Genomic DNA, 25,561 nt, shown 5'->3' with positions numbered 1-25,561 from the left:
GTGTCTTCATGTCCAGCAGTTGTGCGTTGTTCACATGGGTTAAGGTATGGTGAGTTGTGTCATCGTCCGCGAACAGTGGCTTAGGTAGCTTACAGTGGCTTACAGTAGCGCCAATTGCCACAGTTTGATCGACCAGCCGGATTGGGCATGACCGAAAGAAATACCAGCCAATCAGAGAGCGGAGCGCTTGGAACGGTAGTTGTGCTGGGAATGCTACTTGCGGTGGGAATGCTAGTTGACATATCAACGGCAGATTGTATCCCTGGAATGCGAAGTATCATACCCGCCTGGTGCATTTTCCCTTTACGGTATGGACGGACATTCACACACTGCCAGACACCAACCCATTACGCAGAAACACTTCTCGGGTGCGAAAATTTAAGAACAAACGCCGCTCGCTACTCTACCCAGGGTCCGGCGCAATTACACGAAAATACACGTTGAAGTTGATCCGTACAATTCAATTACACAGACGACCGCCGAAAATCCATCCAATTTCAACATGACCTCTGCAACGTGGATCCATTATTGCAATAGTGGGCCCTTTTTAGCAGATGATAGTGATTAAGAGTATGGTGTATAGGTATACACTAACTTGGCAATATCCTCCTGACAACGAAGCGGTGAGATGGTCGGCAGAACTCCCACCGCCCTACTGGCTGGTGAGGTTGGTGTTCTGGCCTACCCGCCACCATAATGACTTTTCTGAACCAAGGGGAGAGTACATGGGGTTTCTGTTCTTCCTCCAAACGAGTACTGTCAGCCCTCGGCGAAACGCACTCTAACACACCTAAAACGACATACACAAAACGTGGAACTATTACACTCTCAATAGGCCTTCCAGAGTCGGGATCACTCGGTGTCTGGCCACTGCGGTCTGCCACGCTTCCTCTGCCACCCCTGCTGAGAGTATCACTAGGTTTTTACCAGCATTCCATTCCCCGTGGTCCAGGACTTTATGCAAGTCCGGCTCCCAGACCCCACTCTTGCGGTACATGCTTTCCCGCTTCACCCACTTCCACACCCGAATTTCACCCTCGCCAGAGACTGCTGAAGGAGATGGGTCGTTGCTGAATACAGTAAACGAGAAGAAGCGTATAAAGGCCCCTTTCGCCGGCACCGAGACCTCCCCAGCGGCGATCAGGTCCGCAAGGACTTGCGGCGTCAGTGATTCCGGACTCTCGCCTCGCTCCGTAAGGAGCCTCGTAAAGATCTCGGACACGTCGATGTCGTCGCCCACGAAGAATGTGCCCAGGGAGACACACTCCTTCATCATGGAAAAGAGACGCGGAGCAACAGTAACTCTGGTAATGGTCCGGACGGTGGGCGGCAACCAGTGGTAGAGCGTCATGGGGACGGGGAAGTCGTCCTTGGGTGCTTCGACCCCGATGGCGAGGATGTCGAGCCGGTGCAAGCATGTTTCCAGGTCGGGGTCGTCTCGACTCAGAAGTGCGTTTAATCTGTCTTGGGCAGACTGATCATGCAAAAAAAGCCCATTAGATGACGGGTTGTGATTAGCTATGTCTGAGCTCTGAATCATGCCGGAATGCCTAACAGCGTGATTTGCGGGATAGCACGCATACCTGAACATGGTCGAGGTCAGCCAAGGCCACGAGGTGTTCGCGGAGTTTATGGCGGTTGCACTTGAGAAATGCGCTGAGAAATGCGCTTCGAACAGCGTTGCCACGGGTTGGAGAAGCGAGAGAGGCGGCGTGAGAAAGAAAGGCGTATTAGAACGGTGCGTTGACTCAGGCCGGAATGCACGTCACTTAATTGCTATCGTATCACAGGCAACGCGTAGGTCTGGTGCCTGGTAAGAGCAGACTCAAGGCGGTGCTGATCTGCGCCGCCCTACCTAGTTACTTTAGGCCCGGGGACTGCAGGCAAAGTGGCAAGCGTGGAACATGTGCGGGGCAAGCCACAGGCATGCAGAGAGGAATAACAGCTGGCACACAAAGGCCGCGATGTCATTTGATTGCATATTTTGATAGCTGGTACTACCTTCCGTTTTATCCCGTGACTTCCATGTCATTCCCGCTTGCGTCCCTTGCTACGAAGCGAGGTAAAGTAACCCAAACTAGCAAACCCTGCGCACTACCTATTCAACCGCAGGCCCAGATTAACGAACAACAAGAGCCGTCATTGCAGCAAGCTGCCGAATCGCGACAGCCAGACTCTACCGCCTGTCCAAAACATCACCACCCAGTTCTGGCAGATTCAAAACATTACCAGACCGCTCTCGGAGGTGCCCCACGTCATCGACCTCAACAGAGTGTCAAAGACTTCCGAACCAGCGCGAAGCCTCGCGCGCAGAGAACAAACACCAAGCTGCTCCCTCGAGACGGCGTTGCGTGTCTTGACACCCCGTACGGCGACGCACCCAGCATCGGTGAATGCCAAAGACTCTGTGAACACTTTCTGGGCCAACACACGCACGTCGTGACCCTCAATCCGGTGCATATGATCACCTATTGGACCGGCAATGCCATGTTCGGACTGGCCAATCTCGACCCTTGCAACGCGCGCAGTGTCCAGCACGGGGTCTTGAGACTCTGGTGCTCCGATATGCTTGAGCGGTGCATCGCCAATGAAATGGACGGCTACTACGATGCAGAGAGCTACCATATGGCTGCTGCACTCACCGGGGACGAGGCGATGCCGCCCTATTATTTCGACGATCACTGCTGAACTCTACCTGTACCTTACACACCATGCTGGCCTTCTGTCGCTGTTCTTTCGTCTTGCATTTTTTTCTTCGTTGATAAGACAAAAACTGAGAAGGGAAAAAAAAGAATCGAGGACGAAGAAGGAAACGTCAGGCTTTGCTGTTCTATTCTCCCACTTCCTTTTCCTCAGCTCTTTGCTCCGTTTACGAGGGTTGGGGGCAATATTATGATTATGTCGCGGTGGCACAGAGAGGAACAACAAGTGCCAAGCGAAGATGGTGATGAATTGTTGTTGTCTGTCTGTGGCAGCGATAATCGGGTGGAAAAGGCTCTGGGCGGCAGGAAGCGGGCGGTCTGGAGCAGTGGGGCAGCAGCACCCACAACATCCCCCCACAGACCGGCCTGCACCGCCGGATGAAGCCATCACCAACTGCCTATCTCTTTATACATACAAATATCATGGTGTTTAGGTTCACTATATCAGTCAACCCGAATCCTACACCCAAGACACCGTCCTTGCGGTCATGCGCAACTGCAGCACGAATCTTGCGTGCTTTTCTCTCTGTAGTGGTTTCGTGCAGCGCTCCCAACAATCCAATCAATCCAATCCAAGCCTCATAATTGGATTGAATTGAGGCCTTTCTGAATAATTGATTGATTGAAGCCCCAGAATTGAATTGAATTGAAGAATTGCAATTAACGTCACATGATCCCGGGTGAGGTTATTCCGAGCCGACCGAGTCACTCGGCCCTCTCCAGACATCCAGGTTCCTGATTACAACCCTGCTAAGAAGGACCTTGATTTCGCAGCCAATTCTTTGGGCACTGGAGCTTGGATATTGTATCCTCCTGTGTAGAGTGCCTCTGCATTCCCACGGCCAGTTTCGCAAGGCTGAACGTCCTCTCGCACTCCGTTGACATGGGTGGAAGAGAGCAAGTCGAGCGCCATCAGCCTAGGAAATCGCTCCTGGTTACTCAACCACCACTGCAACGGATCTTCCACCGGCCTAACAGGCTCGCCAAGGTAGGCTGCTACCTCATCCAGGCCGTGGAGAGCCTCGGGCGGATCGTAGAAGTCATCTCCATAGAGGTAGTGTTGTAACGGGCTGAACCCGAGATGGGCCTCGATGACCCTCGGCCAGCTCTCGTATAAGCACGGTCCACCAAACCCCCTGGATGAAGCTATTCCCACTCGACCCACAGTGTTGAACCTTCTAGCAGCGCACACCTGTGAGGATAAATTGGCTCCCCAGCTACCAGAGTCTCACATCTCTTCTTTCCTTCTCCAAGTTCAGTGTACTCGTAGAGTCGTCATCAGCTAGTTGCAATATACTACCTGAGACCGTTACAGGCAATGCTGCGGGCCCGGCGAAGGCGGGAGAATGCGCTGTTTCCGGCGGTAGAAGCAGTCGATAGGAGGGTCGGAGCATCGCTGGCAATAGAAGCCGTGGCTGAGCAATCGGGGAGGTCAGACATAGCGGTACTTCGGAGGCAGCTATGGCCTAGTAGAACAGTCGGGCTCGACCCGGGGACGCAACACCAAGGGGAACCATCACGATACAACGCTCCTCGAACTAGGGGGGCACCCACGACGCGTCCGGTCCGGCTGTTTTTCCGGCTAGATGGGCAGTATTTCCCCCCCCCAGGGTTTTCCAGGGCGTCCAAAACAGGGAAAAATCAGGCCTAATAATTGACAATTCGTCAATCAATCACAGTGTCCGAATTGGATTGAATTGAGCCCAAAAAATCCATGATTGAATTGGATTGGATTGATTGGATTGATTGGATTGATTGGATTGGAAGATTGCCAATAAAAATTGAATTGTTGGGAGCGCTGCCTATGTATGTATGCTGTCCTCCGAGAACCCCTGCAGTGCACAGCCTCGTCGAGCATGTCAATTCCAGTGCTACCATCACGCGGGAACCCTACACGTGTACATGTGCGGCTGATGTGAAGCTCGGGTTGCATCGCAGTTGTCGGGCCGATGTAGTGACAGGGCGTGGAGTGTGGCTAGGGCATTGGCTGGGCTGACTCAGGGGTGTATTAATGTGAGACGCGCTCGGTGTGCTGGCTGTAGTAGCTGCGCCCTTCTCTTGCAGGACGTGATATAGGGCTGATGTGACCCCTGTCTCATGTCAGCACTGCTGTCGAGGCTCAGCGAGGCTGACCAAGGCAAGGCGTGATAATCACATGTAACCATAAGGCGTTGATAACTGACGCCGAGTTCTGTTCTTGGGTGCTTCCGCACCCAAGATTTCCACCCGCCTACCTACATGTTCGACACCGCATCGCCGACACCGCATCGCCTAGAATGGCCCTGTTACACGTCAAGACAACATGGACGGCTTGGGCTTGGGGGTGGGAGTGCTTGGTACTGTTGGGCGGCATTGGGTCCTTTGCGGCCTTGGTGGCCGTCCTAGCCGCCTTCAACGGCAGAGAAATCATAAGCCCTTGGTTGAACGTCGTCACGTTGAACGCCATCGTGTCGGTCCTTTCGCTCTCCATGAAGGCGAGCCTCGCCTACCTTTTCGCCGAGTGCATTGCCCAGTGGAAATGGATCTTGTTCGCCCGCGAGGCGCGGCCACTCATCGACTTTGAGCGTATCGACGCCGCCACCCGTGGTCCCATCGGCAGTTCCAGGGTCCTCACAAGAACCAGTGGCTCGTAAGTCTGATTACCTTCCCTTTGCAGGCACAACACAGCATCCCAAAGTACCTTATCCCCTAACAACTAACAGACTCTCTCTCAAATTGGGCGCCGTCCTAAGCCTGCTCATCATCGGACTCGACCCCTTCTCGCAACAATTGCTACAGTTCCGGCCGGACCTTGTCAAGGACCGTTTGCAGTCTGCCGTCATACCCTTGAGCCTATGGTACAACATGGGAGAGGCGAAGCAAACCAAAGCGTCTAGCACTGAGACGGACTACACAAAGGGCAATGAGACAATTCATACCGAAACAGTGTCCGTCAGGACGGAGCTACCACTGTCGATGCAATCTGCGATTCTGGCCGGGCTGAGCGGACTCGAGCAGAGGGTGGCGGTGCAATGCCCGACGGGCAACTGCACCTGGCCCACCTTCACCACCCTCGGTGTTTGTCACCGGTGCCACGACGTCACCGCGGACCTGAGGCGCGTTGCTGGCCGTGATCTGGATTCTGTTGTCAACGTCTTGGTTGGCCGCACGTCGACCCTTGTCCCCCTTTACCGTGCAGGGAACAAGTCAGACATAGCGAATGTTTCATACGGCCTGAACAAGTCGACCACAGCATACACTCTACCCAACGGCCACTTCATCGCCAACCGTGACAGATTCGATGGTCCCATGTACAACGCCACGTCGTTCGGCACGGGCAACCCGAACGAGACGAACACGATGAAGGACATCGACACGCTGATCTGGGCCATGAGCCTCATCTACCCGGCCCCCGACGCAGCCATCGATTACTGGTCCGGGTGGCCGGACGCGACGCTGCGAGCGATGGAGTGCGCCATCTACTACTGTCTGAAGAACGTGACTTCGTCCATGCAGGACAGCCAGCTCACCGAGAACATCACCGAGGTGCCCAGCATCAGGGAACCGGACTCCTGGCAGCCACTTCCCATGCGGTACGGGAACGGGACGAAGGTGGACTTCGATCCGCCGCCAAGCTACTTCAGCCTGGAGTTCAACTCCATCTACTCGTGTCCCACCTACACGAACCTCGAATTGCGCGACCCAACCACCAAGCGTGTGTATCGCGTGGGCGAGGGCTCGGTCAAGTCCATCAGCTCGTATCTGCAGAGCCTGTTCTTGTGGAACCGGACGCTCGACGGGCCCGTGCCCGAGCCAGTGCCCGGGGTGCGGGAGCATTTGGAGAAGTACCACCTGAATGGCGCTGGGCGAATCAACGGCGCTTCGTGGGGTCTGTCGCTCAATGATGATGGGAGCATCAGGAGGGACTTGACCACCACCGTCCCTCCGACGCTGAAGAGCTTCTTGGGGCGGGACCTGAATGCCACCTTCCACAGCCTGTCCACGAGCATGACGAACGAGCTACGGAGAGGCGAGGGAGGGGCCCAGGTTGACTATGTCGAGGGGCGCACGCTGAAGCCGATCGTGGTGTACGACACGAAGTGGGCTTGGATGGCGCTCCACGGGACAACGCTGCTGCTGGCGGTTGTCTTCTTCGGTATCACGCTGTGGAATTCGGCCGGCGCTGGCGCCGGGGCGGAGCAGGTGCCGCTGTGGAAGAGCAGCACGCTGGCGACGATGCGTCGCGGCTACGAGGTTGGCCACGTGCTGGAAGGCGCCGGGTCGGTGCCGGAAATGGAGCGCCTGGCGAGGAAGACATACATCGGTAAGCTGCCGAGCGGCGATCTCGCGGAATCGGCTGCATGTATCGGTACCGCCAGGGAGGGCCAGCCGTCCATCAAGGGTGAGCCTGACACCGACTGTGTTTCTGCCACGACGGGCGGGTCAGCAAATAGTTAGGGTAACCAAGACTTGAGTCATTACATGTATATCAGAATAGATATGAATGGAATTTCGCCAGGAGCCATGAAGTTTAAGGACACTTACCTCCCGCTGCTCTCTCTGATGTCGTTTGGTGGAAAGAGGATTCGATCCACGAACCTGGAAGCGGGCGTCTTCAAGAAGCCGCCAAGTTCAGACAGGCCCACTGTCCCCTGCCGAGCCTCTCTGGCCGAACCCGCAGTTAGCCGACGTCACCCAAACTGCGGGGCATTTTCTCCCCACTGACATTTCAGCAGCCCACCACAAAAAGTTCTGGGCATCCACCACCGAACACTGGTGGGCGACGACCACTCCCACAACCATGGCCGCCGAACTCTCCGCCGCGCCCGTCCTTTCAACGCCCGCCGAGCACGTATTTGAACACGCGATACTCCCTTCGAATATGGAACCCCAGAGCTCGCACAAAATGAGCTTGTGAAAGTTCTCGCAAACGCGGAGTTGCGGCAGAGATCTCTGGTTGAGATCTGCTGAGTCATCATTTGCAGTTATGCACCAGTTGAGATTTTGCAACGACTGCCTCAATAAAACTTGCCTGAGCTGCCAGCGCGTCCCGGGTCGCGAAGGCGCCAATTCAGCAGGCGATGAGTGTTATTATCACGATACTGATAATTTTGAGGACATGATCGGACAATTGAACGCTCTGGCGTCAACAGCCGTGCTGCCCGCAAGAAACATGCCCGCTATCCGGGCGATGACGAGTTGGGATGGCAGCCACGGTTGGCTCGACAGAAGACCGGTCCCAAGGGGAAGAAGTGCAAGAAAAAAAAAAGACAAGCAGGAAAAAGGGCACGGAATCGAGGAAGGGGAGAAAAGCGAAAAAGGATCTTGTCAGAGTCGAGCAAATCCGGAACCCTGCCGGCGACTTTCTCAAGGCAGGTGACAAGGAGCCCTGGAACATCATTCCGCATGGCGCAAAGTCCCGCGCGGCCCTCGACTTGGTAAGAAGTGGTAAGTACTACTCTTTTGGGCACAGTATTGAGGGGTTATGTGGCTAACATACTTGTAGGCAAGAAATGGCACCTGACACAGATCATCGGTAGGGCGCCGTTTTCCCAGCTCCCCCTTTCAACAGATGCTGACCATGCTACCAGTTTTCGTTTAGTGGATCCCGGTTCTCTCCATTCTCGGGTGCATGCTTTTCAGAGCGGGTTCAAGTTCGTCTAACTCTGCGGGGATAGGACGCAGGAGCACGAAGACATGTGCATCAAGGCCTCCCAGAAGAGTTCCGATATCAAGATCATGGTTCGTCCTCCAATCCTCCACCGAGTGGCTCTTTGCTGACGCTCGCCCAGCTGATATCGGTCACATGTGGCTCCCATGGATTGAATCTGACCGCCGCGAACCGGGCCATTGTCTATGACCACTCGTGGCACGAGGGCTTGGAGCCCCAGGCTTCTGGACGCGTCCGCCGCATTGGCCAGACTAAGCAGGTACACACGGTGGAGCCCATTGTCACGAAGTTCATGGACGAAGCCATCCTGACGATGCAGGACACAAAGGGGGAGACCATCGCAGCGGCCATTGGAGATGGAGCTGCACAGCCCAAGGTTCACGAGATTGGCGAGCTGCTTTCCAAGAATGGTGATATTGATCGCCAGGTTCTCGAGTTGACCAGAATGAAGGATATCAGCGATGAAGAGGGGAGCGCCAGTGGTGACGACGACTGTGACGATGGTAGCGACAGCGACTCAAGCGATGAGGACAGCGACTCAAGCGATGAGGACAGCGACTCAAGCGATGAGGACAGCGATGACGATGACTTCCTGCTGCATACGTCGATCTGATGCTGATGAACGAGATGCGGCAGATTTGCATGGTTTGTGGAGTTTGATATGGGATAGTTGATCATGATTTATGACGTGGTCTTCGATGACATGCGAGGGGTAGATTCTTACAGACTCACTAGACACATGGCTCTCACCAGCATAGTAATCGATAGCTATGAATAATTATGGAACATGGAAAATGATATCAGGCACCCAAGATTGTCGATGGAGCCAAAATGAAGATAGAAGCCCAAAAACATACAACACCGGGGATTCGCTGGTCGTCACCGACCCAACTACTGATCCGGCCCTTGGTAGCTTATCTAGGGGAGAGCGGACGGGATCCCGAGCTTTCTACCAGGTATGGTCGTATGTGACAGCTGTCAATGTAAACGGTCATTATGTAGTTGCACAAACAACAGGCGGATCAAAAGATCGAACCATGGAGATGGCCAGTTGTCCAGTTCACCACGACCCCACAAGACCAGACACCTCACTGCTGTGACCGAAGCACCGTCATCATCGCTTGATTATGCCGCGTTGAAATCAGCCATGGACTCTCATTAACTCCCTGAGTCCTTTCTGATGACGGCTCTGTGCCTATCCTTGAACAATATGGAGAATGCGGAATCTTTAGTAATTGGCCTTCCACGCTTCATGTCCCCTTTTTCCGTCTTAAAAATGCCTAGTGCAGCAGCAGCACCATCTACGGTGGCTCTCCAATATCCGTGCTGTTGATATTTGATGCCGCTAATATCCAGAAGGAAAGTATTCAACGGGAAATTATCCATGATTTAAAAGGAGATAACAAACGTTAGTTAACTATCCATAGAAAAAAAAATTTATGCGCGGTCATCAGTCCGGATACTGATCGGCAAAGTCCGTCTTCCCCTCCATCAAAGCATCGGCATTCAGCCGCACACTCCACCGGACCATGTCGGTCATGGCCGTGTCTTGGACCTCACCGTTACTTCCATGGTCGCCGATGTCGCTCGTAGCGCTCTTAGGCCCGGCCATGCGGTGATGGCGAAAGAGACTGGGCTGCGTGGTCAGGCACTGGCGGTCGGGCGCGCGCCCATGCTCGCATTCGCAGTAGAATCGCAGCAGAATGCGAGGGCTGCGCTGACGTCCTTGAGGGCGACTTCGTGCAGGAGCGTCTGCGCGCCTCGTTGGCTGAGCGCGTAACCGAGCGTACAGACGCCCTCCTGAACGTGGTGGCACGCGCGTGTGTGCTCTGGGTAGTTTTCTTTTTTAGCGTGAAGGTGATGTTGAAGGTCCACAGGTTCTTCTTGGGAGCGACCGTCTCGTCGTTGAGGCGGATGACGCGTCCTTTGGGGACGTTGCCGTGTTGGAAAGCGGAATGCATCCCACAGTGGCCGGCCCAAAGAAGGTCCCAGTAGTCTCCGTACGGAGAGGTAGACGGAAGCACGGTGGCGGGGAGTTTGTGGAAGTCCATCTCTTGCACCGAGCCGCCGTCTACGTCTCCGTGAGGCCTGGGATACGTTGGGTCAGCATATACGTCGGGATGGCCGCGTAGAGGCTGCGTGAGTGCGTGGGCCGTCAGTGCAAAGTCATAGAGCTGGTCTCGTATCCTTATGTTCCAGTCGGCGTCATCTTCGAGAATAAGAGCCGAGGTTAAATTGCGGTGTCGATCCTGGAGTTTTCAAGGCAGGATAAGTACGGGGGAGAAGCAGAAGATTGGCCCGAAGAAGGTCAATGGCTGCTTACTCTCGAACAGCGTTCATGTGTGCGCGCCAGCAACTTATGACCCCGTCGGAAAGGCGTTGGGAGTCTGGCGACGTTTTGGAGATGGCCTTGTCAGGGACGTCTTTGCCCAAAACGCCATCGATGAACTCAATCTCAAGACCGCTAGGCGCAGCCTGTAGGGCTAAGCCGTCGCGACGGTCCGACCGGGATGGCAGGCCGCTAACGAATATTTTTTTGAACTGCAGAGACATTCAGTTATCATCATACATCTCAGGTTGTCACCACGCATTCAAGCGCTGTACAGCCGCGCGAAAAACTCACGCCAAGCGTGCTGTTACGGATGTCGCCCAGGGGAACGCTCGTTGAAGCCCATCGCTGCTTCCCAAACGCCGAGCTGTGGGGAAGATGCCCGTGGAAAGGAATCGACAGAAAAGCGACGACAACAAACGCAGTACCGACGGCGTAGATAATTCTTCTCGGTGGCAATCGGATATCCATCGCGGTTTGATGCTTTGACTTGTATTTTCCCCTTGATCACTCTGGTTCCTCAATCCGCCTTCGGAAAGACAGCAGTTTCGGGTTGGAGAGGTCCAGAAGATCCGATACCACACGATACTCCCGAATCATACGATCGCAATATGGCAGCAGGCCATGGCCGGCGGTTCTGCCGACCTGGGGCCAGTCGTCGTCCGTGAGTCGCGGCAGCTCAAGCTTCATCTCCAATCCACAGGATCACATCAACTGAGGGCTCTCCTCTCTCTCCCTTCACCTCTCCCTTTCCCTCTCCCTCTCAATCTCCATCTTCCTCTCCCTGTCCCTCTTCACCGGAGCACAGACTTGCTCATCTTCTTTTGCCAATATGGTGCTCCTCGCCGCCTCGCTCCCCTTGCTTCTTCCCTTTCTTCTGCCCTCTCTCCCTACCACGGCAGCCGACGAGTGCCAGGCGGTAACATGGTCCAAGGTCAGGAATAAGGCCCTTGATGTTGCCACGGGAACGGCGTCATTGTCTCCTGCGGCCACGGATCTCGCCGCCGCCGCCGATTTCCAGGTCCCAGTTCCTGCCCGCGACCCCTTTGTAGTGCGACGCAATGCCCCTGGCGATCAAGCCTGGCGATTTCATCTGTCGCCTATGGATCGAAACGGGCGAGATGTAAACTATTGGACTTCCTCCGACATGGCTGCCAGGTTTCAACTCACAAGGGACGAGTTCTTCGACATGAACCCAGGTCTACTCCTTGACTGCTCCAACATTGAGCCAGAGACCGAGTACTGTGTGAAAGGGTGTAGGTCCAATACCCCCTGTTTGTCTCCTGTTTCTCCGGTGGAGATCACAAGCCACACTAGAGAGTTCTTCATACCATATATGGTCTGACTGCCCCGGCGTGCCGCATAATAGTCATCGAGCCGCTCCGGTCCACCGACGGCTTCTGTGGGCCGTCTCACAATGGTGCCACCTGCAGCGGCACCGCAGCCCAGTGTTGCAACTCCAAGACATGGACCTGCGGCAACTCAGAGTATGTGTGACCCTTGGTATAGAGAGAGAGAGGGAGGGGGAGAGAGAGAGACTAATGATAAAACAGGGAAGACTGTGCCCCCGGCATCTGCTACGAGGGAGCATGCCTAGGACACCGGATTTGGACGACCGACGGCACTTGCGGTCACCACCGGGCCCGGCGCTTACCTGGGCCTGTGCGAGTACAGCTGCACTTTCGGCTTCTGCCCGCCTCCCTGCACTTGCACATCGCCAGGGACCCCCGTTCCGTCCCCGGCGCTGACGGGCGACACCGGATACGCCGTGCTGGGTCTGCCGGCCGACTTTGGCCCGTTGTGCAACTTCACCGTCTCGCATGGCTACATCGCCACGGGCGTCTGCACCAACATCCCCTATACCACGTCGCCTGGCGGCACGGGCACCGCCTATGTCACGGGCAAGGGCACGGGCGAGTACGAGGGTCTCTGTGATTTCTGCTGCTATTTCGGATACTGCCCTTACGAGATCTGCACCTGCACTTTGTACGGCCAGCCCAACACGCCGCCGCCCGTCCTGAATACACCGGGCATCCCGACCCCGGGTCACGGCGAGAGCTTCTCGGGTCTGCGCAGCTTCGCTTGCAACCACGGCCATTGCCCCCCGGCAAAGTGTACTTACCCTTAGTCTATTGATATCTCTCTTAAAGACATTAGCTTAGTTAGCTCCCTCGCTCCTCTTTGCAGTCTTCTGTCCTTTGTTGCCAGCTGCCTTTTTTGGGAAACGAATTGACCAAAAGAGGAGGGTCCCCTAATCGGCGTGAAAAGTTGAACTCCGAGCGTCGTCGCATTGTGTTCACCTTTGCACTTGTGGGGCCCCAAAAGAACATGGGTCTTGCCGCGGCCAAGGCACCTGAATCTGCTCACCAGTAACATGGGTACTGGTACTATAATAATACCGTAGAGTATTCAAGTGCCTCTCTTGGCTGTTCTGATTCTCCCCACAATTTACCCTGTTCCAAGCTTCAACCCATCCAGCAGGCATAATGTCCCCTCCTGCGGATAGGCCAACCGGTCCTGATGGTATTCCTTCTTTCGAAGCCAGTTTTGCCGCCGGCATCTTCCCGGGATTGAGGTAATGCGGGCTTTCCCTCCTTCGTAATAATGAAGAACGTACAAGTCTTGTCTGATATCCGCCTACAGCGCTTCTGCCAAGCGTCTCCGATGGACCCTTGACGGCCCCCTTGAGGCCGCCATCTCCGTCGCAGCGGGTTATTGGATCGACCCCACCATCCCCGACGAGCCCTACCACCGCGCAGACGCTGTTGATCAGCGGCATCCCATCTCGCGAGACCCCTACACCGAGCCAAAAGTCTCTTCCGTGACAATCAGCGCCGACCTCCTCAGTGACTGGGAGAATAACTGGTTCGAGGTACACCGAGACCATGTCCTCCCGGGTGGCGAGGAGGAGAATGGGAAGACCCGAATCGGCTCGCTGCCTGACTTCGACCCCGAGGATGAAGATGACGCATGGCCCGAGGTGGATGGAGAAGGTAGCGGGCACCTCCTAGTGTGCTGCGGGTCAGAGCGGCCGAGGAAGACGGAAACCAAGTTTCAACTGCTGGTCACAGCCAAGGGGGCGGGGCCCGATGGGTTCCTGACAGTGCACGATTTCCTCGAGCAGGTGCATCCGTGGTTGATGGGTCTGAAGGGGGAGATCCTCGAAGCGAGGGCGGTCGCGTTTGCACTTCTTGAGGGGGAGGATGACGTCCCCTCGAGGGAGGAACTGCTAGCGAGGGACGGGCATATGAAGTTTTTTGTGTTTGGGGCAAAGGATCTGGTCATTTGGGACGAAGAGGAGTGGACGGAGCGAATGACTAAGCGGCCCTACATACGGATAACTAGAGTCTATGTGAGGTAAGGTGGTTCGTGCGCCTAATTACCTTCTTGCGCGACAGACGCGCATCCTGTATCTTCTTCTTCCTTTCCTCAGTTTTCGATTAGCAGAATTGAGTAGTATTTGCAGCGCCCTTGTGCCTCGCTATATATTATTATTATTCCTACGCCGCTGTGCCCTTCGCTATATATTGCTCATCTCTCACATGTATATGTGTCTGTATGTTCGTTAACGCCCGGCGGGTAAACCGAAAGGGCAACTACTACAATCTAACTAGTTATACATTTCCCAAGATATAACGATGTTGAGTGAGAGAGGGTGTATTACGCTAAAGAGTGGTGCACTCGCTGGTATTGACGGTCCGGCTGACCGCGCGCTGACCGCTGACTGGCGCCGCACGGGGCCCAGTCGTCCGACATAAGCGGGCATATCTACGGGGAGACCTTGCTAGCGCCGTGGATATCCCGTTATATCTACTCCCCTGAATGATCCTGCAGCTGGCTCGCCCGCTTCAGTGGCCACCGCAGCGCCCTCTAACGGGTTCACCCCTACCGTACAGGGGCGAGAACCGTTAAACGGCGCCCTAAAGGCCCTATAGGTCCCAAGCTCTTTTCCACGCGCCCGGTTTGTTCTTCGGCAGCGGTGGAGAGTTCTTCCTGAAGGCGTAGGCAAATTCTCAAAGGTCATGGACGCGGCACTACCAGGCAAGCACACCCGCGATCTCTATGACAAGCTGAAGCGAAGAGAAGCCTGCGTATTGGCACTACTTCGAACTGAAATGGCGAGGTTAAATGGCTTTCTGAGCAGGATTGGAGCGGTCGAGTCAGAGCTTTGTCCCTGCGGCCGAGCGAGGGAGACAGTGGAACATTTCCTGTTGCGATGCGTGAGATGAGAAGCTCTGAGGGAAGACATGCTGCAATGCACACTGGCAAGGCGAGGGAGCCTCTCATTCTACCCGGGAGGGAAAGCACCATCGGATCTAAAGATGTGGTCGCCAGACATAAAAGCAGTTTGGGTAACGATCAAGTACGCAATGGCGACAGGGTGATTGGATCTCGACGAGGAACGACGAAGATTACGACAATCACAGTAGCGGAGCTCCACTAACACTACACAGCCTCAACCAGCAGATCCCGCTTTAGCTGCTGAAGAAGATAGCACGCTGAACACTTGGAGAACGCAGCCTCCAAGTCGATCTACTAAACTAAGTCAAGAGGCAACAGGCGGCGTGAGAGAAGGGGAGAAAGTAGAGGGCTTGTACGAGTTTGATGATTGAACGTCAACGAATTGGATGTACTGTAGTTAGCGTGCCAAGGCCCTTTAGGCTTCACGCCTCCGGGCGAAATAAATTCCATCCATCCATCCGTCACAAGCGTGGCCTTCAGTTGTATCCCATTTTCCGGGCTGTTGTACCCCAGTTTTCGGTGCCCTGAGCTTCCATGTTCGGCATGCCTTGCACGAACGATAAAGAGTTATAGGAGAACTCGGGATCCCGTCCGCTCTCCCCTAGATAAGCTACCGAGGGCTGGATCAGTAGTTTGGGTCGCTGACGACTAGCGAATCCCTGGTGTTGTGTGTTTCTTCCATTGCCAGTCCCTTGCTTTAGGACACAGCTGCTAGACAAAAGAAGAGCATGTAACTTCTGCCCTCAGTTACTCAACTGCATTTTTGCTTCGCTGCAATTGATCCTCAGGGGGCGTCTTCATTCAACGCGGTCCTACCTCGCCTTGCATAACACAGTGTTTTCGGGGATGCCTCCGAATCATGCGCCTCCCGCTAACCCGGAGGAGGATGAGCTGGCTCCTTTCCGCCCAATCCTCGCCGTGGTTCAATTGAATAAGGTTCTTGAAAGGGCCAGCGAGCTCTGGCCCAGCAAGTATCCCAAAGACCCTCCGTCTCGCCCACCGGTTGTCGGGGCGCCAATCCACGGGTCGTACAATATCCCATTCACGATTGACTTCGAAGATCGAGGGATGCTATGGCTTCTCAAATACCCATCAATGGAACACCCGGATATTGGAACACGCTTTGCGCCGACGAACTGGGGTCAGAAGCCCGGACGATGCAGCTCATTCGGGAGCGCACTTCCGTCGCTATCCTGACGTTTTTGGATTTAGCAAAACTGTCGACAACGATCTCGGCTGTCCGCACATCTGGCTCTCTTTCATACTTCGTAGATGGCATCTCTGGGGACGACTTCTGGTTTGCCAAGCCCCAGGGTATGTCGGAAGAGAATCGCCACCGTCGTCGGACTCGCGTTCTCAAGAGCGTGGCGTCGGCTATGGTTCAGCTCAGCAAATTTCGATCCAAACAGGGCGGACGATTGGTGTTGGGAGCGATGACCAATTGAATGGTGTTACCCGCCGCCGTGAGATGGACATGATGGAGTGCGAGAAGCGCCTGAAGCATAACGATACATGCCTGCCTACTTCTTGAGCGGCCCTTACAAGACAGCCAAAGAGTTCTAACTATACCAGTGCGCTACACAGGCAGAAGCCCAACTCGGAATTCCTACTTGGTTAAAGACGACTTCTTAAGTTCTTCATTGGCTGCATGGGCGACACTTTTGCGGCTGATCGTGAGTCCTTTGTCCTCACACCCGGACTTTGACATCCAGAATTTCCTTGTCTCGCCACAGGGTGATCTCGTCGGCATCATCGACTGGGATGGCGTCGGCGCCTGGCCCAACTCACTCGGCAACCTCAGATAGCCAGGCTGGTTGACTCGAGATTGGGATCCAGGTATGTACGGGTACGAATCTGACGGAGTGCTTCATGACCCCCAAATGCGAGAGGACTCGCCACAAACGCTGGCCGTTGTCGTAAGGTTTACCGCGACGCCATCAGGGAGGCCATGGTCGAGGACGAAATCGGGTGTCACAGCCGGACGTATCACACAAGCGCTACGCTTATCACCGAGAACCTTCACATCGCGGCCACAAACCCAATGGGCAGGGGAAACATTCTGAGGAAGATTGTCCAGGAGATAGCCAAGCTTGTCAAGGTGCCTTGCACCGATGAGGAGTGCCTTTACAAGGAGCTCTGCGACTTTTTCGGCCAAGGCGAAGGCAAACCGCCTGAGGGAGTACTGGAGGCTCTGAGAACGGAATTGATCAAGCTAATGCAGAATGAGGCACTATAGCTGGACAACTCTAAATCCATCAACCTCATGCACCTTCATCGTTTGCTCCTTCCATCTATCAACCCGGAGCTCCCGTCTAGACAGGGGGTTCTAGCCGAGTTCTGCGGCAGACTTGGGGTCAATATAGCCCGGGTTCAACCTAGGGGTCCCGGCGGTCAACTCGGAAGGTGCCAGCCCATGCGACGCCTCCAACTCGGAGGTGCCCCAGCCGTGCTCGGTATACTGTTTTATAGTATCTTGTGTCGGTATTGTCGTGACCCCCACCACCAGTGCCAGCCGGCTCGACCGTATTCGCAGCTCGCTGTCTCCTCCTTTTGACCCAGACCCATGCCACCACGGCGGCAGACAGGATGCCTCCAAGTGCTGCGCCCACCGCGAGGCCAAGTGCCGCTGCAGTGGACAGCGCTGGCTGGATGATCCAGGAGCTGACGCCGCTGGGGCTGACGCTGACGACGAGTCGGTTGCTGCATCCGAGTTAATGCTCAGTGCCGATGTGCTGCCAGTGGTGGCACGCGACGATGTTGATGTTGACGGCGAGAGCGCTGCCAGATCAGACGACCGGTAGTTCAGTTGAAACATGGGCGCATACAGCGTTACTGGGAGTGTCTCGGTCTGCACGGGTGCTGGCGCGCCTGTCGCAGATGGCGTGATGATGATGACGTTGGGCACCGTAAGCTCGCCGACGCTGAAGTTCGGACCCAGAGCACACGCCCGTGATCGCTGTGATGGAGGTCCCGGTTGAGACAGTAGCAATGCACGTGTTGCCGACAAGTTTGTACACCGAAAGCCCCTGACCTAGTTTAGCCGACGGTTACACCAGCGACGTTTCTGAGTATGTCCAGGTACTTACTGTGGACAGCATCCTATCGCAGTTTCACCAAGGACCAGATTGAATTCAATGTCCCAGTCGGCCCGCCCGCCGTGCTGAGCCGTACAGGCCGCCGTGTAGCCTGCTGGACAGGCTAGTCCAGGCGAGTAGAAACCCCAACCTGCGAACGGATGCTGTGGCGTTCCCGCGCGTGCCGTTGCCGGCGGTCAGCGGCCCAAGTAATCATGTGGTTGCCCACCTCCGCTGTCGTCGACGCATCGTTGGCCTCTGTAGCCTTTGGTGCAGGTCGCGCAATTCAGGACATGCACGGTGCAGCTCGCTGGCATGGACCATGCTGTTGTGATGGGGCCGAGCAAAGTCCCCGCGAGGCCGGTAAAATCTCCCATGGTTTGCAGGCAGGACAACAGAGGGACGAAAATAAGAGATGTGTTAGATTCATCACGCGTCTGGGGTCTGTTGGATAAGTACCTGTAGCTTTGCCTGGGAAATTTAGTGTTTTTGTTGCGCTGTGATACCCTAGAACCAATTGGCAACAGCAAGAACCCCTGTGTTCCCATTGGGCGTGAAACCGCTCGCTTCTCTCGCTGCAGTTCAGAGCTTTCTGCTGGTGATGGGCCAATCTGGCGCAGACATAGCCGCTTGCCTACAGGAGACAACCAACAGCGGAGCTTACACCCCTGCATTATCAATGATAGCTTCGAGTCTCCGCGCTTGAATTTTCAATGTCGGTGGGTTTTCTGTGTGTTCATGTTCCCATTGCTTCGATGACAGTGAGGGACATCAGTACCCCCTGTAAGGGCGAACACGGCAGCTGAGCACCAGGTAACCTGAAATCTGATCTTCACATCACACATTTTCTCAGGGCCTGACACTCTAAACGTCTACCACTATTGGATCTCCTCCTTAAAGAGGCCTCGACACATTAAGATTCCCCCAAGCATAGCCAGCCTCGGCGCGCTCACCACCGCCTTCACCCCTCCCGCGTCATGCGCGTCCAGCACAGGCATCCACATCGTCGGCTGCGGCGCCGAGTGCGTGTGGTGGGCCGAAGGTCCCCTCAACAGTCCCGCCGCCAGCGCGTGCTACCCCTCAAGCTACAACCCTTCTCTAGGCCACTACTACAGCCCGGGAGTCTGCCTGTCGGGGTACACGGCAGCGTGCACGCCGCGACGGACCAGTGGAGACGTCATTGAGACGATACAAACATGCTGCCCAACCGCGCTGGGGTACAGCTACCACTGTGACCAGCCGACCTTCCCGTGGCAGAGCAGTTTGGGCTGTAACGTGTACATGAGGGATCCGAGTTCGACCCTCAACTTTCCTACCGTCACATCCATCCGGGACGGGCAGACGGTCATCACCAGCACGGCGAGGACCGAGGTTGGGATTGGGGCGTATGGGGTGGAGACACGGTTTCAGGCAAGGGACTTCGCGTCGAGCACTGAGGGATTACCATCACAGCGTCGAGCGATTTTGAGAGCCAGAGAATGATACCAGGTACTGATGAGTACAACGTGAACGAACTACAACCGGCTCCTCGGACACATCAATCTCCCCGTCCGTCACCGACAAATCAGCGCCGGCAACCGGGTCAACACCCTCGCGAACACCAGAAACAGACGACAACTCTGGCAGCGACAGCATCAGCAGCACAGCCAGCAACACCGCCAACGCCAACGCCAATGATAGCAACACTCCCAGCAGCAGTGGCCTCAGCGCAGCCGCATCAGCCGGGATTGGCGTGGGCGCGGCCATCGGCACACTCTTGGTCTTGGGCCTGGGGATCTTCTTTGGCCGGAGGAGCGTGCAGCAGCGGCGAAAACAGGAGGGTGAGACACGGCCGCATGCTGCAGAGTTGCAGTCAACGTCCGAGTACAAGTCTGCTAGTAATGGGGGGTACCTCGCTCGGTTCGAGTATCCCACGGCGCAACAGCAGGCCCCTGGCGAGCTTCCGGCAACAATAGCACCGGCTGAGTTGCAGGGGCACGCTGAGGTGCATGAGTTGGGGAGTTCGGAACTTGGGTTGGGATGGGTCAGAGGCGTTGATCCGCTGCGTGCCCTCGAGCACTGGGCCCAGCCCTCCTTTCTTGAGTTTCTTCATGGAAATGTCTTGGCAGGGGTTTAGTGGACAATAAAGTTGAGGCCTGGTTCTCGATACAGCATGTTTGTGATTCAACAACGGAGAACACGGCTTGGGGGCTGGAGTGTTCAAAAGGAGCCAAACTAATAAGGGATGCAGGAGCTAATCACAAAGGCTCACTTCATTGCTCCTCGGTGTCTGACACCAGGCACTTCGACAATGCCCAGCATCGGTGTTTTGCAAACTCGGCTCTTTGTGGAGGCAGCATCGATGCGAGACAAAGGAAACCGAGACTCAAAGTTTGCTCGAGTCCCGCTTGGCTTCTTCGTGAGAGGGGAGCCTGAATTCCAGTCATCCTACCGACTCAGCTACATTGGGAAGCTTCCCATGTTCACGAAATAGCCAGTCATCACACCTGAAAACCCACATTTTTCAACTGTTTCTGACCACTTTCCAGCCAACGAGGGCATACCAGCGGAAGGAGCCAGAACACCCACGATGAGAGCAACGACGGGACCAGATGAACCCGAGGTCCGGGCAAACGACCCATGTTGAAAGGCTACCGGTTCGTTCCCAAAGGCAACGTCTACATCACCAGACACTGCCGCAAAAGGACCCACGAGGCAGACAAGACACTGTACGTGGTCGTCGACAAGAAAGACAAGAAAGACAACAAGCCGCTGGGCCTGCGCTGTCCGGCACACATCTACCACGCTGCCATGCGTGAGCACGCCACGACGGCCGCCCAGCGAGCCGACGCCGTCCAAAAGCGGGACGCAGCCATCTCGGAGAACTTTGAGTCGGCCATCCTCAAACTGTTCCCCAAGATCCCCATGACAGAAGTCCCACAAATCCTCAAGCACTCGCGCAAGAAACACAGCTGGCGCGTGGGCGGGACGGGAACGGTGGCCCTGCACGGCAGAGTAAAACTTGCGGTGCGCGCCCACATCCGGCATCTTCACACCAACTACGACCAGCTGCTCAAGGTCTGGACAGGCCGGCGGCGAGGGATAAGGTCTGGGCCAGGCTCAACGAGGTTCTAGGTTATGGGGCGGAGGGCCGCTCAAGACAGTCCCGGCGGGAGCTGCTGTTACGGAGAGGCAGCCCACGAAGCGGAAGCTTACACGGACTTCAACGCCGTCTTCACCAAGGATGAAGACGAAGACACGAGCGACTTTGACAGCGGCTAGGACATCGAGTCTCGATGAGGACGAGGGATGTAAGAGAAACTGCTTCGCCTGGCAATTTCCCTTTTTAGTTCTGTTGCAGCTGTTCTTTGGTGACTTTCACTTTCACGATGAACGGTGAAGCCCATAGTACTGCATCAATATGACGGGAATGAATACTCGGAGAACTCCACGACTCGAGACTAGGCGCGGATCCGACATACGCCGCGCGGTGCCGGGCGGAGCGGACTTTAAACATGGAGGACAGGTGGCGGCTGATGCCGTCCGTTCGAATTCGCGGGTTGATATACTCTTAACGGGGTTATTCCTTGTTGGTTTGCGGGAGTCCGATGCGTAGGCGCGCAGGAGGGTACTGGGTGATGGTCAGAAGGCGGCGACGAAGCGTCGTGAGGCTGCTCAAAAACCCCGACAGCGTACTTTTGCGCTAAGGCATTTCTGCAACGTCAGTGGAGGCTGCTGCATTTAAGTGATTACCTGAGATGAAATCGAGCTTTGTGTGGGCTCGGTAGCGATGGCACGGGCAGCGCTTGCCCAGGTGCTGGATTCCGCACATCCCCAACCAACCTCCGAACCCAGGAAAACCGCAGGAGGAGCCGAACCGTAATCCTCTTCCAAGGGAAGGTATCGTTCCCGTGAATGTTCAATAAATAAAGCACTCGGTCTCCCGTTCGTCATCTGAATTCGTCTCAGACATCTACGTCAAACCCAAGCAACAAAAACCAAACTCCAGCAATCGTCCAGCATATCGAGCAACATGGCCGGCGAGAAAAAGCAACAAATCACCTTCGAAGGTAAGCGAGAGACCAGATACACAGAGAATGACGGAGAAAATGGCTGACCGAATGTCAGAGTACCTCGGGGTCACGGAGGCAGCATTTGAATGGGCCGACAGCTACGACTCCAAGGACTGGGATCGCCTGAGGAAGTGCATCGCTCCCACCCTCCGGGTACGTGTCCGCCAAGCTGGGAATGCTCCCATTGCATACTGACCTGCGCACCCCCCACCCCCCCTTATAGATTGACTACCGCTCGTTCCTCAACAAGCTGTGGGAGGCGATGCCGGCCGAGGAGTTCATCGCCATGATCTCGGACAAGTCGGTGCTGGGCAACCCGCTGCTGCGGACGCAGCACTTCATCGGCGGGGCGAGCAAGTGGGAGAAGGTGTCGGACACGGAAATTACCGGATACCACCAGCTGCGGGTGCCGCACCAGGTCTACACGGACGCGAGCCTGGAGAAGGTGGCCGTCAAGGGCCACGCCCACAGCCACAACACGCACTATTACCGAAAGATCGACGGCGTGTGGAAGTTTGCCGGGCTCAACCCTAACATCCGCTGGTTCGAGTACGACTTTGACAAGGTCTTTGCAAGCGGCCGCGACAGCTTTGGCGAGTCCAAGTAGACTGCCGAGTAGCTCGAGGTGAGCAGGTGACGGTGTGGATGACGAGGTGGATGCAAAGTTAGCAATTACGGTTGCACGGCGGGGTGGAGGCAACTAGAGCCGGTGGCGTCAGAAAACGGTGGAAAAGTGTTCTGCAAGCAATATACCTTGTCGGATGATTGTGCCCTAGGTTGTTTTGTTCATGTGCTCTCGTGTTGGTGTCCGATGAATTGATGTGGGAGGTGGAAGATCGGACCTGGACTCCGCATCACCCAACTTGATGCCAATGCTTGGCTGAGCTCGCCAAGAGTGGATCCCACAATGCTTGAATGGACGTCCCAATTGTAAGGGCTGTCATTGACAGCTGCTGCGACTTGAGCACGACTCGGACTGTCAACAGGCATAGCCAAACCACGCCAAAACTTTCCGTTTGAAGTTGAATCTGCAGGTTTCCCAATGTTTTACCAGAGGTAATATTAAGCGCCATCCCTGCCGGCAAGCAGGTCACGGACAAGATGCGCGAGTTCATGCACCACATCACTAATGCCTTCTACGGCGCAACCGGGTGGAACGACGACAACACGTACAAGGAGCTGAATGCCACTGCGAGAGGTCGGTCGTCTCTCAGAAATATATTGTTGCCCTTTGTTTTCGTTAACTGCTGACCACGGTATTCTGGCGAGAACAGAGCTCATTGACTTCCCCGTCCCTCGAGGCCTTCGCTTGACTCTCTCGTCGCTCGCAACACCCCACTTCGCGACCAGCTACCAGCTTGGCAGTGTCGGCATCGTCGATGGCTCGATCTCATACCTCCACAGCACCGTTCCCCTGACGGATATTGCTGCCCAATCGGACCGGATACCCCTGCCGGCCCTGCTGCGATCATACCGCCGACTCCATGACCTTGGCTCTCGTGAAAGCAGCCAGCGACAACCGGGAAAAGATGGAACCACGACCGAACCTCCGAGTCATGGCAGCGTCAGTGCCGCCTGTTGGAGCTTGGGAAAGAACGGGAGCTCGCTCTTGTACGGTCGCTTGTACCTGCCACAGTCTCTCCTCGAAGGCCTGGTCGTTCGGCGATTCACCCCGGCCCTGCAGGTCCAGCTCTCGGCCGTCAGCGAACGCTCCCTGCGAAACGGCGGCACCTTGCTGGGCCTTGTGCAGTATGACAAAGGGAAATACGGCGTTGAAGGTCTTGCGTCGACGGACGGGGGTCTCCTCGGCATCCGCGGCCTGTACAATTTCGGCGGAGACTGTTCGTCCGCCGCGATGCCGCCGGCCAGCATAACCAATTCCGCCCAGAACAACGGCAATGTGCAGTTGGGTGGCGAGAGGGAGCGCATCTACGGGCGCTTCAGCGCCGGCGGCGAGGTCTACTATGGAACGCTCAACAAGTCCGGTGGCATGTCTCTGGGCGCCCGCTTCGCGACGCTGCCGGCGCACAGGGGCACGCCGCTGACGGCAACGCTCACCATCAACCCGCTCATGGGGAACATCAATGCCACGTATGCCGTGCTGGCCAAGGATTATTGCTCGCTGGCCACGAGGATGGAGTTCAACGTCTACAGCTACGAGAGCGAGTGGGCCGTAGGGATGGAGCTGTGGAGCAACCGGAGACCAGCTGGTTTCTTGCTCGGCGCCCTTCCCAGCAACCAACCCGAGCGCGATCCTGAGCCGCCCAGAAGGAACGAGAGGAGTTTCCAGGCCAAGATGGAATGGCGACTGGACGATCCCAAGCCTGAGCCGAAAGCTCCGAAGACGGAGGCCACGCTTGCCGCCACCGAGAACATGGAAGAATATAGGGGCGTTCTAAAGGCGCGACTGGATCAGAATCTCCGCGTTGGCCTGCTGTGGGAGGGCCGGGTCAAGTCGCTCATCTTCAGTCTTGGGACCGGTGTCGACTTGCGAAAGCTGGGCGAACCCTTCCGAAGCCTTGGTCTCGAGGTTCAGTACTCCTCTTAGACACGCTATTTTGCGCCCTATGTGGCATTTTGGAGGACCCCTGTTTGCTCGGTCGAGTGCGAAGTGATGGTTTTCTGAAACGGGACTTTCCACCTTGTTGGATATGCGAACGAATGTGCGCTTTCAAACGAGACGAAATAAATGGCTCTTCGCAGCACAACAAGGGGCTCTGGGCTGGCAGTTGTGGGGCTCTGTCTGAGAACCTTGATAGCCAGGTGCCGTGGGGCGTCGATGGGGCGCCCTAGTCAGTTCGAACGACAATGTCGAGGCAATATGGAAAACTGTCCGGCCCAACTCGAACATGGACCTTGGATTCTGTTAGCTCCATTGTCTGGCAGCGCAGTCGAGGCAATGGGGTACGGATAAGGCCAACCAACAACTTCAGGCACCGGAAACCGGCTCTTTCCAGCTGCATCGGAGGAAGACCGCGGCGGCCATCAAGGTTCTCGCCCGTGTCGCTTAGCCCTTAGTTCGTTTCTCCCACGTTATTCCCCGGACGAATCGCAGTCTCGGTGGGCCTGTTTGGAAAAGTCCGTTCCAACAGTGCAAATTGAACCTCAGGTTGTTCCAGCATCTCAGCCCCTCGTCCAAGAGCTTCTTCCACAGTTCACAACATACAACGGTGCATCCCAAGACGAGGAGCAGTTGGGTCCTCGGCTTGTACAACGAATTCCTCCTCGAGTATCTCTCTTCATACTTGCAGCACATGCTTGCTATGACTGCTTCGTTGCAGCATGCTGAAAACCCCTCAGGCTCTGGCCATCAAGGTTCTCAAAGGCGCCCTTCCCATTACCTACCACCCACCTCCAGAACTACAGGCCCTTCGCCTCCATCTTCTCAACACCAGCCCACATGCTCGTCCTCTTCGATTCCCGTCTTGGCTGCCTATAACTAACCCTACCCGTCTGCGCCAAGTTTCTTGGAGATCGCCAAGTCCCTCTTGACTATCTTGGCTCTCTTTCTC

General features: G+C 55.7%; 17 protein-coding genes across 17 annotated transcripts; 13 read left to right on the top strand and 4 right to left on the bottom strand.

Moving 5' to 3' along the window:
* Positions 1–820: 820 nt before the first annotated feature.
* Positions 821–1,665, bottom strand: N657DRAFT_672045 (uncharacterized protein; the record flags this gene model as incomplete). The annotated part of the gene is made up of 2 exons (XM_062795616.1): positions 1,584–1,665; positions 821–1,460 (listed from the first exon to the last, which is right to left on the bottom strand). Exons 1-2 carry the CDS (start codon positions 1,589–1,591, stop codon positions 821–823), a joined length of 648 nt encoding a protein of 215 aa, XP_062647832.1. The 5' UTR covers positions 1,592–1,665.
* Positions 1,666–1,913: 248 nt separating this feature from the next.
* Positions 1,914–2,745, top strand: N657DRAFT_645679 (uncharacterized protein). Its single transcript, XM_062792987.1, has 2 exons — positions 1,914–2,062; positions 2,135–2,745. The coding sequence occupies exons 1-2, from the start codon at positions 2,026–2,028 to the stop codon at positions 2,686–2,688; spliced, it is 591 nt and encodes a 196-aa protein (XP_062647831.1). The 5' UTR covers positions 1,914–2,025; the 3' UTR covers positions 2,689–2,745.
* A 691-nt stretch (positions 2,746–3,436) lies between these two features.
* Positions 3,437–3,894, top strand: N657DRAFT_440539 (uncharacterized protein). The gene has a single exon (XM_062787381.1). It carries the CDS (start codon positions 3,586–3,588, stop codon positions 3,766–3,768), a length of 183 nt encoding a protein of 60 aa, XP_062647830.1. The 5' UTR covers positions 3,437–3,585; the 3' UTR covers positions 3,769–3,894.
* An 865-nt stretch (positions 3,895–4,759) lies between these two features.
* Positions 4,760–7,202, top strand: N657DRAFT_619431 (uncharacterized protein). Its single transcript, XM_062790566.1, has 2 exons — positions 4,760–5,331; positions 5,405–7,202. Exons 1-2 carry the CDS (start codon positions 4,979–4,981, stop codon positions 7,137–7,139), a joined length of 2,088 nt encoding a protein of 695 aa, XP_062647829.1. The 5' UTR covers positions 4,760–4,978; the 3' UTR covers positions 7,140–7,202.
* A 571-nt stretch (positions 7,203–7,773) lies between these two features.
* Positions 7,774–8,503, top strand: N657DRAFT_440432 (uncharacterized protein). The gene is made up of 2 exons (XM_062787380.1): positions 7,774–8,129; positions 8,188–8,503. Exons 1-2 carry the CDS (start codon positions 7,886–7,888, stop codon positions 8,343–8,345), a joined length of 402 nt encoding a protein of 133 aa, XP_062647828.1. The 5' UTR covers positions 7,774–7,885; the 3' UTR covers positions 8,346–8,503.
* Positions 8,471–8,713, top strand: N657DRAFT_539020 (uncharacterized protein; the record flags this gene model as incomplete). The annotated part of the gene is made up of 1 exon (XM_062787810.1): positions 8,471–8,713. A coding segment is annotated over one exon (243 nt), but the record flags the coding sequence as incomplete, so codon positions are not given.
* A 655-nt stretch (positions 8,714–9,368) lies between these two features.
* Positions 9,369–11,257, bottom strand: N657DRAFT_664118 (glycosyltransferase family 25 protein). Its single transcript, XM_062795220.1, has 5 exons — positions 10,976–11,257; positions 10,684–10,893; positions 10,248–10,601; positions 10,075–10,179; positions 9,369–10,027 (listed from the first exon to the last, which is right to left on the bottom strand). The coding sequence occupies exons 1-5, from the start codon at positions 11,150–11,152 to the stop codon at positions 9,803–9,805; spliced, it is 1,071 nt and encodes a 356-aa protein (XP_062647825.1). The 5' UTR covers positions 11,153–11,257; the 3' UTR covers positions 9,369–9,802.
* On the bottom strand, positions 9,433–9,748 carry N657DRAFT_645676 (uncharacterized protein). Its single transcript, XM_062792986.1, has one exon. The coding sequence runs from the start codon at positions 9,736–9,738 to the stop codon at positions 9,511–9,513; it is 228 nt and encodes a 75-aa protein (XP_062647826.1). The 5' UTR covers positions 9,739–9,748; the 3' UTR covers positions 9,433–9,510.
* A 256-nt stretch (positions 11,258–11,513) lies between the features above and the next one.
* Positions 11,514–12,809, top strand: N657DRAFT_634197 (carbohydrate-binding module family 24 protein; the record flags this gene model as incomplete). Its single annotated transcript, XM_062791258.1, has 5 exons — positions 11,514–11,702; positions 11,734–11,804; positions 11,840–11,935; positions 12,051–12,168; positions 12,279–12,809. The coding sequence occupies 5 exons, from the start codon at positions 11,514–11,516 to the stop codon at positions 12,807–12,809; spliced, it is 1,005 nt and encodes a 334-aa protein (XP_062647824.1).
* Positions 12,810–13,121: 312 nt separating this feature from the next.
* Positions 13,122–14,149, top strand: N657DRAFT_619423 (uncharacterized protein). Its single transcript, XM_062790565.1, has 2 exons — positions 13,122–13,256; positions 13,325–14,149. The coding sequence occupies exons 1-2, from the start codon at positions 13,168–13,170 to the stop codon at positions 14,040–14,042; spliced, it is 807 nt and encodes a 268-aa protein (XP_062647823.1). The 5' UTR covers positions 13,122–13,167; the 3' UTR covers positions 14,043–14,149.
* Positions 14,150–15,996: 1,847 nt separating this feature from the next.
* Positions 15,997–17,159, top strand: N657DRAFT_717572 (uncharacterized protein; the record flags this gene model as incomplete). The annotated part of the gene is made up of 3 exons (XM_062797488.1): positions 15,997–16,237; positions 16,508–16,596; positions 16,845–17,159. The coding sequence occupies 3 exons, from the start codon at positions 15,997–15,999 to the stop codon at positions 17,157–17,159; spliced, it is 645 nt and encodes a 214-aa protein (XP_062647822.1).
* Positions 17,160–17,204: 45 nt separating this feature from the next.
* On the bottom strand, positions 17,205–18,152 carry N657DRAFT_440384 (uncharacterized protein). Its single transcript, XM_062787379.1, has 2 exons — positions 18,010–18,152; positions 17,205–17,954 (listed from the first exon to the last, which is right to left on the bottom strand). The coding sequence occupies exons 1-2, from the start codon at positions 18,019–18,021 to the stop codon at positions 17,250–17,252; spliced, it is 717 nt and encodes a 238-aa protein (XP_062647821.1). The 5' UTR covers positions 18,022–18,152; the 3' UTR covers positions 17,205–17,249.
* On the top strand, positions 18,001–18,489 carry N657DRAFT_440379 (uncharacterized protein). Its single transcript, XM_062787378.1, has one exon. The coding sequence runs from the start codon at positions 18,159–18,161 to the stop codon at positions 18,450–18,452; it is 294 nt and encodes a 97-aa protein (XP_062647820.1). The 5' UTR covers positions 18,001–18,158; the 3' UTR covers positions 18,453–18,489.
* Positions 18,490–18,927: 438 nt separating this feature from the next.
* Positions 18,928–19,479, top strand: N657DRAFT_573286 (uncharacterized protein; the record flags this gene model as incomplete). The annotated part of the gene is made up of 1 exon (XM_062788960.1): positions 18,928–19,479. A coding segment is annotated over one exon (552 nt), but the record flags the coding sequence as incomplete, so codon positions are not given.
* A 1,134-nt stretch (positions 19,480–20,613) lies between these two features.
* Positions 20,614–21,075, top strand: N657DRAFT_547818 (uncharacterized protein; the record flags this gene model as incomplete). The annotated part of the gene is made up of 1 exon (XM_062787866.1): positions 20,614–21,075. A coding segment is annotated over one exon (462 nt), but the record flags the coding sequence as incomplete, so codon positions are not given.
* A 934-nt stretch (positions 21,076–22,009) lies between these two features.
* On the top strand, positions 22,010–22,647 carry N657DRAFT_597121 (Scytalone dehydratase; the record flags this gene model as incomplete). The annotated part of the gene is made up of 3 exons (XM_062790019.1): positions 22,010–22,046; positions 22,105–22,202; positions 22,273–22,647. Coding segments are annotated over 3 exons (510 nt in total), but the record flags the coding sequence as incomplete, so codon positions are not given.
* Positions 22,648–23,150: 503 nt separating this feature from the next.
* N657DRAFT_573449 (uncharacterized protein) lies at positions 23,151–24,597 on the top strand (the record flags this gene model as incomplete). The annotated part of the gene is made up of 2 exons (XM_062788969.1): positions 23,151–23,247; positions 23,324–24,597. The coding sequence occupies 2 exons, from the start codon at positions 23,151–23,153 to the stop codon at positions 24,595–24,597; spliced, it is 1,371 nt and encodes a 456-aa protein (XP_062647816.1).
* Between the last annotated feature and the right edge of the window lie 964 nt (positions 24,598–25,561).

Source organism: Parathielavia appendiculata, assembly GCF_033297405.1.
Source record: "Parathielavia appendiculata strain CBS 731.68 unplaced genomic scaffold N657scaffold_6, whole genome shotgun sequence".
Lineage (NCBI taxonomy): Eukaryota > Fungi > Ascomycota > Sordariomycetes > Sordariales > Chaetomiaceae > Parathielavia > Parathielavia appendiculata.
This window is presented reverse-complemented; position numbering and strand designations above follow the sequence as displayed.